Genomic DNA, 14,072 nt, shown 5'->3' with positions numbered 1-14,072 from the left:
TCACCACAGGAAGCAGCACTTGATTTCCAAAGCAAGCTTGCTTTTTTGGTTAGTACAAAAGTCTCTACTCTTTTTATCAGTTCACATTTCACAAAGGAGAATAGGCTAGCGGAGAAATGACGTCCCTTCACAAGGTACAAAACTGGCTTAAGTCCAATTAGCTGCTGATGTAGCAGCAGCTACAGATAAAGAGTTGTGCAGTTTGAACTCACTGGGTCCTTGCCATCAGCATACAATGATTCAACAGTGGTGTGGGCTCCTGACTCTAGGAAGTCAGTAGCATCTCCCCTGCATGAGAAACAGTTGTCACAACACAAGAAGCTGGTTTGAGTTTCTAAAGCCCTACCCAACATTAGATGACTTCCTTCTAAGCCCTGCTGCAATCTCCAAGACCAGCCAAGAACACCCACTTGGTTACAACATCTGTGTCCCAACAGGAATTAGGCACATAGGAGAGGCATTCATGGCAACTGGAGATTCCCTTCCACTGGAAACTTGCTCAAACCCAAGATGTTTTAGCAGCTTAGTTGGATTAGTTCAGTTTTGATAGCTCATTTGGAATAAGGACTCAAAAGATTTGCCTCTCAGACCACATGGAGGTAAGAACCTGCCTCGAGTTATAGGTGTGGTCACTTCTGTGTGCAATCCACATGCCTGCCCCACACCATCTTAAACCCAAGGCCACATAATCTGCATTTTGTTGCAGAGTCAGCACAACATAGCATATGGTTAAAAATATGCCCTGTGATCTGGAAACAGCCAATTCAATTTCAGCTGAGCCACAAACTAACTCACTAGATGACCTTGGGCAAGTCATCGCTTTGAGCATCACATACAGCTGCATGCCATGATATGGGGATACCAACCTACTTGCAAAGCTGTTGCAAGGATATCAAGATCATATGCGCAGTACTCTGAATACTTGGAAGTTCTACCATTTATCATTTGAGGCTGTGAGATGTACATATGTTAGTGTGTTCAATTAAATAGCTTAAAGTTTGTGAAGAACTTTAGTGCAATTTCTAGCCAATGCCAGAATTAGAGAAACAATTCATGTTTTCCAAGTGTAAAAATATTTCCAAAACAAGAGCCATAATCAGTTATGATTTAGGGGCTTGGTGCCTTAAGAGTTATAAAACCAAGCTGATTAGGAGAGGCAAGAGTTCTTTAGCTCCTGATGTCTGTCCAAATGTTATAAACTAATGGTGTTTGACACTTTCATTCCTAATTAAAAGCAAATATTTCCAACACTCTATGCAGCCTCAATAGGCTCGATGAAAGTAGACAGGAACCAGTGACAAAGTTGATTTTTACATACTATTAATGAAATGCAAGTTTTTTGTACCTGAAGTCCTCCTGATCTACACATAGGCAAGTGTATGGTTGTGAAGTTGGTACATAAGAAGAGCCCTGCTGGATCAGGCCAAAGGCCCATCTAGTCCAGCTTCCTGTATCACAGTGGCCCACCAAACACCCCAGGGAGCACACAGGACAACAGACACAATCTGCGTCCCAGTGCCCTCCCCTGCATCTGGCAATCAGAGGCAGCTTGCCTCTAAAACCAAGAGCTTGCACATACATACTATGACTTGTAACCCGTAATGAACTTTTCCTACAGAAATTTGTCCAATCCCCTCTTAAAGGCATACAGGCAAGATGCCATCACTACTTCCTGTGGCACAGAGTTCCACAAACTACCTACATGCTAATTTCTTTTGTCTGTCCTAACTCTCACAACACTCAACTTTCGTGGATGTCGAGTGTTGGGAGAGTTAAGACAGACAGAAGAAAATATTTCTTTACCCAGCATGTAATTAATACTCCATAAAAGGCACTGCTGAAAAAGTGACAAGAACCCTTGTAATTTCTCAGGCGCTGTAGCAGCAAACATGGAGAACTCAACCAAGCCAGGGCAGACTGCAAAGTCATTCTACCATGAAACTAGCATTTTTCCATATACAAAGTTAATTTCAGTCTCTTGGCCAGAGTGCTCCTGACTCATTGGTTTCTGCCGGACAGAAGGGCATCTTGCCCCATCATTTATCACCTGACAACTGGTCTCTCACACCAGTGACTTTGAGTTGATTCATCAGCATTGGTCAAGTGTTATGTGCCCAGTAAACAGACTGCAGTTTCAAGGGAGGAAAAAACCACAGACCCAAGGCAAGGTTTTGCTTAATCATTCTTGGTTACTTGCAGACAAAGCCTTTCGTTTCCCTTTAGCCTAACCCTTTGTGTCTTGGCAACAGTAGCTATGTATACAGGAACATAAGCTCAGTTCTCACCTAGTACGTCTTTCAAGGGTGACCTCTCCCTTTGATAAGGAACAGAGAGGGAGAACATGTTGGAATGGGTTAGAAGTCCAAGATACTGGCAACCAGCAGTGAGCCTAGCATATTCCAGTGTGAAGCACACAGCAGACTTTGGCACTATATCTCCTGCTAAGATTATGCGCTAGCTAACGAACAATGGAGAAAGGTGAAAAGCGGTGTGCCCCAAGGATCTGTCCTGGGACCAGTGCTTTTCAACCTCTTCATAAATGACCTGGAGACAGGGGTGAGCAGTGAAGTGGCAAAGTTTGCAGACGACACCAAACTTTTCCGAATGGTGAAGACCAGAAGTGATTGTGAGGAGCTCCAGAAGGATCTCTCCAGACTGGCAGAATGGGCAGCAAAATGGCAGATGTGCTTCAATGTCAGTAAATGTAAAGTCATGCACATTGGGGCAAAAAATCAAAACTTCACATATAGGCTAATGGGTTCTGAGCTGTCTGTGACAGATCAGGAGAGAGATCTTGGAGTGGTGGTGGACAGGTTGATTGGAGTGTCGACCCAATGTGTGGCGGCAGTAAAGAAGGCCAATTCTATGCTTGGGATCATTAGAAAAGGTATTGAGAACAAAACGGCTAATATTAGAATGCCATTGTACAAATCGATGGTAAGGCCACACCTGGAGTATTGTGTCCAGTTCTGGCTGCTGCATCTCAAAAAAGACATAGTGGAAATGGAACAGGTGCAAAAGAGCAACTAAGATGATTACTGTGCTGGGACACATTTCTTATGAGGAAAGGCTATGGCGTTTGGGTCTCCAGCCTAGAAAAGAGGTGCCTGAGAGGGGACATGATTGAGACATACAAAATTATGCATGGGAAGGATAAAGTGGATAGAGAGATGCTCTTTACACTCACATAACCAGAACCAGGGGACGTCCACTAAAATTGAGTGTTGGGAGAGTTAGGACAGACAAAAGAAAATATTTCTTTACTCAGCGTTTGGTTGGTCTGTGGAACTCCTTGCCACAGGATTTGGTCACGGCTTCTGGCCTGGATGCCTTTAAAAGGGGATTGGACAAGTTTCTAGAGGAAAAATCCATTACGGATTACAAGCCATGATGTGTATGTGCAACTTCCTGATTTTAGAAATGGGCTATGTCAGAATGCCAATGCAAGGGAGGGCACCAGGATGCAGGTCTCTTGTTATCTGGTGTGCTCCCTGGGGCATTTGGTGGGCCGCTGTGAGATACAAGAAGCTGGACTAGATGGGCCTATGGCCTGATCCAGTGGGGCTGTTCTTATGAACTAGAGTCTGCAATTCAGCAGGAAGTGCTGATGGAAAACTAGCATTAACAAGTAAGGACAAATCTGAATCTCTCAACCTTGCATAATATTTCCAGCCACAAGCAAGTCAGACACTCAGTATTAGAGGGGAGAGCTTCTTTGGAAGCTCAGAACTATCCCAGATAAGCAAAAAAGTATTAACTGCTAGCTACAACCCTGCACTGGCATCACAAAAAGAGTACCAAGGTTGGGTTACAATATGATGGCCTCAGATTGGTGAAAAGTGAAAACTGTAGAAAACGTGGAAGCAGCTCATCTTCACTGTTGCAAGGCTCTTTCAGAAAAAGCATGGCATGGGCAGAGGAGCACATGTGCCACTATTTATAAAGTCAGAGAAGAACCAAAACTTAGCCCTGGGTCAAAAAATTAGCATATTACCAAGGGGCTTTGCCTCTTTTGCCAAATAAGCCAACCAGAAGCACCTAGTTCTTGTGGGAATAGCCAACTAGTAAGATTTCCAATGGTCAAGGCTTTGGGGTCCTGCACAGCTGCTGAAAAAGCATATGGCAACACATGCATCATTTATACAGGATGTAATTTTTCTTGGCATAGGTTCCTATATAATGTACCACTGGAGCACAGCTAGCCCTAGCCACAGGGCACTGAAAAGCCATAGCTTCCCAAAGCTTTGAACTTACAAAATTTGTTTTGTATCCAGCAGAGAGGAAGACGGAACTCAATACACTAGAAGGTTTAAAGTTGGTCCTAAATTGAAACATCAATTGCTTTCTGTCCATAAACATGACTAAAAACATACAACTACTGCTAGTTATGAATACTTTAAAAATTAGTGTACAAAAAGTTATCAGCTGAAGTCTTGTTGTTCCAGTAGTTAATTGCAAGTTGGGGGATTGGTTATCAATCAGTAGCCAGCAAGTTGGCTACTCAAGTTCAAAGAGACTTGTGTTCCGTTTCACAAGGAGCTTAGAGGCAGTGGTACCTCCATTTCAGATGGGTTTGTTCCTTCTATTTCCATTCAGGTTTAGATTGTCAAGTCTCCCTCCAACAGAGGACAAGCCCAGACTTCAAAAACAGTGACTAACATAACTGTCTGAGTGGCCTCTTATCAGGTATTAGAGTTGAATTTCTCTACCTTAGAGGGCACAGTTCTCATTTCTACTCCAGAACATATTCCCACCCATTAGAACTTAAAGGGTCCCAACACCAGCATACTTCCAACATTGCTTGTGCAGAATGTAATCTTTTAGTGCACAACTATACATTCAGATTTGCAAACATTAAATCAACCTGTATGTTGAAACTATTTTACACAAAAAGCAAACCCTCTAGCCTAGGATGCTTTTAACTGTTGGTTTAGGATTAAGAGGCATGACAACAGCCCTTTTAATAGAGCAGCAGAAAATTCTCTTGACAGTCACACCAGGACTACTTGGAAGCACTCATGCTGCAGATCTGAACCCAACTGCTGAATTTACCTATGGTTTCACTTCCTGTTACAATGGCATGCTTTTATTACTGGTACACAAGGGAACAGGCTGACCTAGACCTGCAATCAGGCAACAGCTGCTTCCCCACTCTTATCAGCATAGAAATGGGAATAAATAGGAGCCTGCTGACAATTCCCAAAAACTCCTCTCTGTGTGCCTTTCAAGTTTTAGATCCATAGAGATAAGTCAATTAGTTTCCTTTCATATGTAAATGCAGCATATGAAAAGGAGACTAAGAATTTGCTGGAACACATCCCCCTTGGCATCAGCAATCATTTCATACACTTCTTGCATAGATCTTTGCTTTCTGAGTTTAAATTTTACAAAAAATAATAAAAGCACAGCCAAGGGGATTTTGAGAAACACCCCAGAAGTAACAAGACTTAGTTAAATAAAACTGCTTTTGAGAGTCGTCTCATTCACTGCAACAGCTGTGCAAACCAGTGGTTAGAGCGTCTTCCAAAGCCAAACTCTGAAGTCCAGAAGGATGTTGGGATTAAGAATTTACAGCAGTGGTTCCCAACCCTTAGTGGCCTGCAGACCACCGAGGCTAAAATTGAAATAGTCATGCAACCCCCTACACACACAAAAACAAAATTAAATTTGTAATAGAGAAGGGTTATTAGAGATGTATTAGATTTATTATTTATAGAGAAGATTTTGTTGTCGGCTGCGGTTGCAGGTAGTCTGTTCTCTGCCCTCTCTGGTAGTCCATGGGGGAGCATCTCCCAAGTGAGCACAGGATGTGGTCATGGCATCTGGCCTAGATGCCTTTAAAAGGGGATTGGACAAATTTCTGGAGGAAAAATCAGTCACAGGTTACAAGCTATGATGTGCATATGCAACCACCTAATTTTAAAAATGGGCTATGTCAGAATGCCAGGTGCAAGGGAAGGCACCAGGATGCAGGTCTCTTGTTGTCTCTTGTGCTTCCTGAGGCATTTGGTGAGCCACTGTGAGTACAGGAAGCTGAACTAGATGGGACCTGTGGCCTGATCCATGCCCCATAGACTACCAGAGATGGTGGAGAACAGACTGCCCACAACCAACACTTCAGCCCTCACTGGTGGTCCATGGGGGAATGCTTACTCAGTGAGACACTAGATCAAAGGTGATCTTGTTTTTTCTGAGGGTCTGTCTCACGGATCACTTCTGAGGGTCCCATGGACCACAGGTTGGGAACCAGTGACTTACAGCAAACAATGCTACACTTTACAGACACATGTGAAATGCTCAGTGCCCAGTATTATCTCATCATACAGGCAATGCTGGGAATTAGGACAGCAACAGTTCCAGTCTGAGACTTTGACAGTGTCATGCAGCAGATGTCACAACAAAAGTCACTTCCGCACAGTAATGCCTTTCTAAAAAAGCCATCAGGACATCTGAAACCAAGAAGGAGATTTGTTTTAATAGGGTTGATTTCATGCACTGCATCTTCTGAGAATGGCGATTGGCACAAAAGCTTTGCTTCCTGTTTCAGTACAACACAAACACATTTATGTGGCATTTAAGCCAGAGCAACACATACAGCAGAGGGGAAGTGAAAGTTTCCCATGGTGGTAGAACAGAATGTACCACTCCAGACTGCAGCTGGAGGATCAAAATCCTGAGCATTCCCTACAAAAACTCTGCACAAGTAGCAAATGAAACCCCTCAGAGCAAGGGCTTCTTGATAATTACTTTTTTTTAAAGCTAGAGGGGGAACATTAAACAAACCACTGCAGTGGTACAATTCATTCTACCACCTTGGGACTCTTCTCGACTCATTTTGCTGCATGTGGCAATCTCACTTTAGAGAAGTGGTCAGAGGGGTTGATAAGCATTGCAGTCAGTCATCATTCTTTACCGAGAATCAGTTTAAAGTTTCTCAGTCCAAGTTCATACATGGGCGAGCGGAGATCCACTGGATGCTTTTTCAGGGGGGTTTCCTAACATGTAGTGGCTCTTGATGTTCAGAATCCCGCTGCAGTACTTGTCTGGGCACCCAGCTACCCAAATACAGATGCAAGAAGGAAGGAATTTCAGAACACATTCTGTTCAGCTGGAAGCCCAACTGCAGTAATTAAAAGCATCCCTACTACAATCAATTTATAGAACAAGCAATAATTTATCTGGTAAAAGCCAAATGGAAGCAAGCAGGAATTGCACAAGAGTGCAAGTATACATGCACCCAGATGCCATTTGTTGCCATGGGGCTTGACAAAAAAAAAGGAGGGGGGAGGAGAGGAGTGGGCCTCACACATTAGCTTATACAGGGTGCAGCATTTATTTTGATATGAACTGTAGGCTCCATGTTTGTGTTCTCTAATGCCTGGTTGATCCAGTGGCCCCGAACTTACCAGGAGGCACTGAGCAATGATATTATGGACACAGAGCATTATGATGGGTCACTGTGCCTTGCATGCTGTATTCAAAACAAAGGAGAAACAACCACCCCCTGCTGGTTACCACTTGTGGCTAGCTTTGGCTTGTCCCGTCTTGGACACTCGGACTGCTGAAACAGACATTTCCTTGTTGTACAAGAGCTTTACAGTTAGGCCTCTAAAGCCAGGCTGACCAAGAAAGATTAATAGCTTAGGCCACATCGAAGTGGTAACCATGTGAACCAGGAGGGTCACAACACAAGCTCAAACAGCCAGGTTCAGAAGGCTGCTATCTTCATTGAGTTGCCAGGAGACACAGAATCGCCTGGGGAGGAAGGCAGACCCCATAGAGATGCTTCACATTAGGCCAATAAAACTGACACCCCCTCCCCCAAGTTTCAAACTTGTCACACCAGATAAGCCAACTTGTGACTCTAGGTACATGCTCACAGAGACAGCAAGAGTTTTTTTAAAAAACTTTCTAGACCAGGTTGCTCCAGAAGCGAGAGTTTGGGAACTTCACTAGGTCAGAGAAACAGAACTGAATTTGCTAAAGCTAACCCCAACACCATCACAACCATTCCAGGCAGCAAGGTGGCCAGCAACAACTGGGAAGAGTTAGCGCAACCAATGAATGGTGCAGACTCTAAAAGGCTCTCCACAAAATCATCTTACTTTGTAGCCTATAAACAGAGCAAGGCAAATTCTGATTTAGCCCCAAGATCAACTATAGCTCAATGTCTACAACACCCACTTTGTATTCAGAAGGTCCCTGTTTCAATCCTGACATATCAAGGTAGGAGTGGAAAGACCTGCCCAAGGGCTGCTGCTCAGAAACCCTGCCCTGAATCTAGGAAGAACACAGACAAGGGTCATAGAAGAACACATGGCAATGCCCTTTTGACAGAGAGACAGTAGCAGTAAAAGCATTTGGGAAGGCTGAGCTCCAGCTTATTAAACATTTGCTCAACTTCAAGGAGCTTCCTTTCTGCTGCAGACTAACTAGAAAGGCATTCCACACTTCTCTGCTGTACAAGAGCAGAGAACTGTTATGCTGACATTCTCTCATTCTAGCCAATGACTGGCACAAGAATATTCAAGCTACGTCTTTGAATTATGAACAGCAAGAATGACACGCATGGCAAAGGGTAGTGCATACTGTATTTTACAAAGGTTTTATGGAACTGTTTATTCAGCACCCAAGTCAGCAACCCAGTATAGTTATGCCAAAACCCACTGCATGCACAAGGAGCCATTTGTTCCAACCTCCAACTCTTAGCTGGAAAACCACCTTGATACCAACTGAAGGTTAACTATATATATGGATCACCTTAACACCCTTTAGCCACCTTATAATAAGATACACGAGATGTGTTAGAGAGTGTGGCAAGTAGATTCATCCTATCCCTATGAATACTGATTCTTACAATGCCTTAAGGACAGCGTTTAATCCATTTTAATAACTGCAATCAATTATGGAAGCAGTGACAACAGTTTCAGTATTAGTTTATCAGGATCAATTTTAATACCCATCACATTTAGTCTAGTTTTGTTTAGAAGCTTGCTTTTCATCCGTGTTCTAGCAAGCCAGTACTACACAAGCATGCGGCGCCAATTCCCCCTTATCAACTTACACTTATGTGCTGCAACACAGCAGGATACCTATGTTCAGGATTGCCACCCTGATTTGGCTGCCAATTTTCCCTTATGCCCATAAAAGCCTGGAACAATGCATCCAGGACATCAAACGCCCAACTACCACCAAGCTAATATCTACCTTCAGCAGGGCCACTTTGTCTACTTCCTGAAGACAAACAAGCTATCACTGCCAAGAGATTTGAGAATGAAGCGATTACATCAGTCCACACCACCTTGTTACCTCCCGCCTCATACTGTTTATATGGGTGTGTGTTTTATTTTAGGAATTCCTATCCACTTGAGCTAGATGTCATACAAGTGTTTCATGAACACAACAGAGACAGCATGCTTAAGAAAAGAAAAGTCAGTAAAAGACAAACAAGACCCACTTAGAGTGAAGAATCTGCTGCACATAGGAGAGACTGGGAGAACATGTGTCTGCAGAGGCATTTCACAGACTCAACAGGAGTTCTTCCTGCTCATTCGTAAACTCATTTGGGCTTAGCTCTTTCTCCCCAGCCTTGAGAATGCTTCCTCTCACTCACCGGTATCTCACTTTGATTTTGTCATTGTCTGGATTGCAGTAGAGTCTTTCCAGGTGTTCCTGAGAGTCACTGGTCACACTCTGCCAGGTCTGGGTTACCGTCCTCCTGACCTGCCAGTGATATGGCAGGACCGTGTGATGTTTGGGGCAATCGCTGCCATACAAACAGATGCCTTGTAGAAAATCCACACAGATGTTAACCCCGTCCGCCTGGTGAGTGTGGTATTGCAGCTGGTTCAGGAGCTCAAACACAAGATCAAGAGAGGCCTCATCACTCTTGTCCTGAAAGAGCCCAGCTCCCAACTTATCACTCACGCTTACGTTTACGTTTACGTTACATGGTGTTAGGCAGCTGCTATTGTCCGGGAGCACCCCAGGAGGGTAACCTTCAAGTATTTTGTCAGGGCACGAAAGAAAGGCAGCAGCATCACTAGAGGCAGTGTGCAAGGAGCGGTCCTGGAATGGCTCATTAGCAGGAGAGGTAACGGAAGGGAAGGCCTGCTCCCCAGGCTGGGCCTCCTGTTCTGAAGGCCCATCCGATACTTGTCCTTGAACAGCTGATGCTCCTGGCATCAGCACAGCAACACTGTTGTCTGGTTGTGGGCATGCAGCAGCCATCCCCAGGGGTTTGTTTGCAACAGGTTCACACAAGTTACTATGGCCACCATTCTGTCCTCGGGGCACGAAGATCCCATCCAGGGTACCAGCTCCGAGCAAACTGGTGAAGATGGGCCGCAAGGCCCTCAGTGCTTCCGAGTCCAGTCTTTTCTGCACTTGCTGCTTCTTCTTAAAACAGGGCTTCACGACCGGGATCTTGTCAGGAATCCTCACCGGCGGAGCAAAGGCATCCGATAATGGAGATGACTGCTGCATTTCCTGGCAGTGAGCCTGCTGCACTGCACACGAAGGCTCCACTTCAGTCTCCATCAGCTGCTACCCTCACCAACAACCTTTGAATCACTTTCCAAATTCCTAGAGCCTTGCAAGAGCCAACCTAGGACAGAGGTAGAACAAGGGAGTTACTCCAATTGCTCAAGGCTGACAAACAAGATCTCTCCTCCCCTCCTACTGGGCCCACAGCTGGTTCCAAGGTACAGAAAGCTTGAAGCCAGCTATATTCAGGATGTGATCCCCAAATACAAGCATCCTTCTCTTTCTCACTCACAGAGTTCCTAGACTCAAAATGGGGCCCACCTTTTTCCTTCTGATGTTTCCATTTACATAGATCTTGCTTTCTGAACAGCCACACTTGGGCTTCCTTCAACAATCCACTTGTGTTAAGCAGACATGTGCCCTGCACTAATTTCCCTCTCCCACCCATACTCACACTCTCACAAAGGCAGCCTCCAGCTGATAAAGACTTACCACAGAAGTGTGCAAGTCACCCTGAATGACTAAGAACATGTGAGAATGTGAAACTGCCAGAGCTTCCTCATCCTCAAAAGAGAAGCTGGAATCCTTCCCTTGCTCAGGTCATGCCACTTGCCCAGGAGGTGTCACACCCTGTTCCAAGCAAGCTGCACAGTCCCATGTGCTACCAGTCATGCAGTCAGTCAGATCCACACAACAAACTCAGACCAGACCAAGTGACACAGCGCACAAGTTTGCCTGCCACCTGCAGGCCCACATGATTATTGCAGCACTCCAAAGGAATAGGTGCAAGCTGTAAGACAGGTTTTGCCATGGGTTAGAAATAAGGGACACCATGAAAGCCAGTGCACTTCCAAGTGTGGGAATTCTCTCATAAGCAGAACATTCATCCCAGTTAGAATACAAGCACAGAAAGGATGGGAAAGGGATATTATATACAATGGTTTTGTAACTCTATTGGGGCCAACATTTTAAAAATTTTTGCTTCTCCAACAAAACAAAGTCAGTTGGTTCAAAACATTAGTATGGTCCTTCAACACCAGATCTACAAGGTCTATTACTTTTCACCACATGATTTCAGAGATACTACAAGTCTAATAGGGTCCTTGGCTTAAATATCAGGACAAAGGTTGCACATCCTTTATGTTCCATCATGCATTACTTGACATTTTGCCAGCTGAATAGCAAGTTCCAGAAGGAGCCAATTCTTCTTAGAAAATATACATGGCATACAGGAAAGCTCATATGACTGACACACCCATTAACCATGAAGGTTCTATCCTACAGCAAGTCTAAGAGGCAGATAATTGTATCCTTCTCCCCCCCACCACCACAAGGAGTCTAATAAGTTATGTGTCACACAAGCTCATTCAAATGCAAGGATGAGACCAGCTCCCAGGAACAGGGAGGGGTAGGAGTAATACTGTCACCAGCAACTTAAGACATACATACACAGCATTTCCTGAAGATTCACAGCACAAGAATTTAGGCTGCAAATCCTAGCCACACTTACCTGGTAGTAAGCTCCATTGACTATAATGGAACCTACTTCCAAGTAGACATGCCTAGGCTTGGGCTCTCAGGCTGCAATCCTATCCACACTTACCTGGGAGCAAGCCCCATTGACTACAGTGGGGTTTACTTCCGAGTAGACATGCCTAGGCTTGGGCTCCAGTGTCCTTACAGACATGTTCAGATACAAGAGCCTGTGGGGGAGAACCAACCTTCTTTTTAACGACCTGGCTCAAGATCTTGCAAGGCAGAGTAGCTGCCCCTCTACCGCCCCGTCATGCATAGGGGGGAGGTTAGGACTGTAGGTTCTACACTCAATCAGCGAGCAATTCAGTGCATCCCTTCATGCAGGGGACAAGGGGGGAGAGTTGAGCGTACGTGTGCAGGCTTGCAAATCACTAAGCTCTCAGGCTACAGTCCTATCCATGCTTTCCTGGGAGTAAGCCCCATTGACTTACTTCAATGGAACTTACTTCTGAGTAGACATGCCTAGGATTAGGCTCTCAAGCTCCGGAAAGGCTCCACTCCCCTTCTTGGGCGTTCAAGCCTGCTAACTCCATTCACACCAGTCAGCATGCACTTTGGAGTAGTAGCAGCAGCAGGGCTGCTACACTTAACTTGCAACTCCTCCACTTCGTGGGCCGGCCAGCATCCGCCTCGCCCTCTATCCTCAACGCTTAGGACTACAATCCTAGCCACACTTTCCTGGGAGTAAGCCCCACCGACTACAATGGGACTTACTTGCGAGTAGACATGCCTAGGATTGGGCTGTTACATCCCCGACCTCAGGGGGAGGATTTAGAGCCCACTCCTAGGCATGTCTACTCAGAAGTAAGTCCCATTAAGAGTCGATGGGGCTTACTCCCAGGATAGTGTGGCTAGGATTGTAGCCTTACTCCCGAGTAAGCACAACTCGGGTAGCAATGCAAAAAAAAAAAAGAGCAGGTCGAAGTTATTCAAGAGCTCCACGGAAATCGCAAGGGGAGGGGACTATTTTCGGTCCGCAGCCCGGACCGAGGGGTCCGTCAGAGCCTCCCCACCGAGCAGGCGGGCGCCTTCGCCTCCTCCCGCGCCCGGAATGCGGTTCTTGGGCGCAGCCAGCCGCTTCCCGTCCTCGGCGTCTGTTTGCTCTGCCGCCCGAGCCTCGCCAACCTGCTGCTGACTCAGGCTGCTATCCTCTCCACACTTACCGGAGAGTAATCCCCACTGACTACAACGCGCTTACTTCTGAGTAGACATGCACAGGCTTGGGCTCCCAGTCCCACCGCCTTCCAGAGAACTCAGGCTGCCACCCTAGCCACTTACATGGGAGTAAACCCCATTGACTTTTACGACACCTACTCCCGAGTAGACACGCATAGGCGTGCGTGTCCCTCCCGGGGAGCGCGCCTCCGAAGGGGAGAGCTCGCTCCAGCCCCACTACGCGCCCTACGGAGAGAGAGCCCGGGGTGTTCTCCACGAACTCCCCAACCCCGAGGGAAGTTGCAACCGCGGCTGCTACAGCTGCAAGGAGGTGCGCCTCTCCCCCCTCCCTCCGTCGCCCAGCAGCAGCTCCAACAATGCCCGTGAAAGGGGTCCTGCTCTCCTCGGAGTAGGGACAGAGCAAGCACACCAGGGGCACCTTTTCTCCGAAGGCTGCGGCGGCCGTTTCCCCTGCTCAGCAGCGGGCGCGCCGTCTCTGCCGGTCAGACTCGGTGGGTCTTCCTTGCTCCCCCTTCCCTGCGCCACGGAGCACCCATTGCAGCCGGGGGAGGAGGAGGAGGAGGAGGAGGAGGACACGGACGGGGGGGAGTCCCGGCTGCGCTGCTTCGCTCTGCGCCCCCCGAGCCGGCTGCGGCTGCTGCTTCTCACATGTTCCCCGGGAGCCCCTTTAAATACCGCTTCCTGAACTGCGCTCCGCCAAGCAGCTGCACGATGCGGGGAGGAGCCGCGCCAGGACGGAGCCCGGCCCCTGTGCTGCCTGCTGGCTCAGCCCCGGAGCGGCATTCCAAGCCCGGCTCCTCCTCCTGCTGCTGCTGCTGCCAGATCCCAGCCCAGCCCCGCGGGGCGGGCGCCGGCAAGGGGCCCTGCACTGTGCG

The 14,072-nt window shown here is 46.7% G+C and overlaps 1 protein-coding gene across 1 annotated transcript in view; it reads right to left on the bottom strand.

Annotated features, from left to right (window-relative positions):
- Positions 1-13,849, bottom strand: part of TIPARP (TCDD inducible poly(ADP-ribose) polymerase) — a 28,310-nt gene extending 14,461 nt beyond the window's left edge. The window contains exons 1-2 of the mRNA XM_066621615.1: positions 13,616-13,849; positions 9,614-10,606 (exon numbers count right to left, since the gene is read on the bottom strand). Of these exons, the coding sequence (XP_066477712.1) occupies positions 9,614-10,539 (926 nt within the window). The 5' untranslated portion in view covers positions 10,540-10,606; positions 13,616-13,849. The remainder of the gene's footprint in view (positions 1-9,613; positions 10,607-13,615) is intronic.
- Between the last annotated feature and the right edge of the window lie 223 nt (positions 13,850-14,072).

This window comes from Tiliqua scincoides, chromosome 3 (assembly GCF_035046505.1).
Source record: "Tiliqua scincoides isolate rTilSci1 chromosome 3, rTilSci1.hap2, whole genome shotgun sequence".
Lineage (NCBI taxonomy): Eukaryota > Metazoa > Chordata > Lepidosauria > Squamata > Scincidae > Tiliqua > Tiliqua scincoides.
This window is presented reverse-complemented; position numbering and strand designations above follow the sequence as displayed.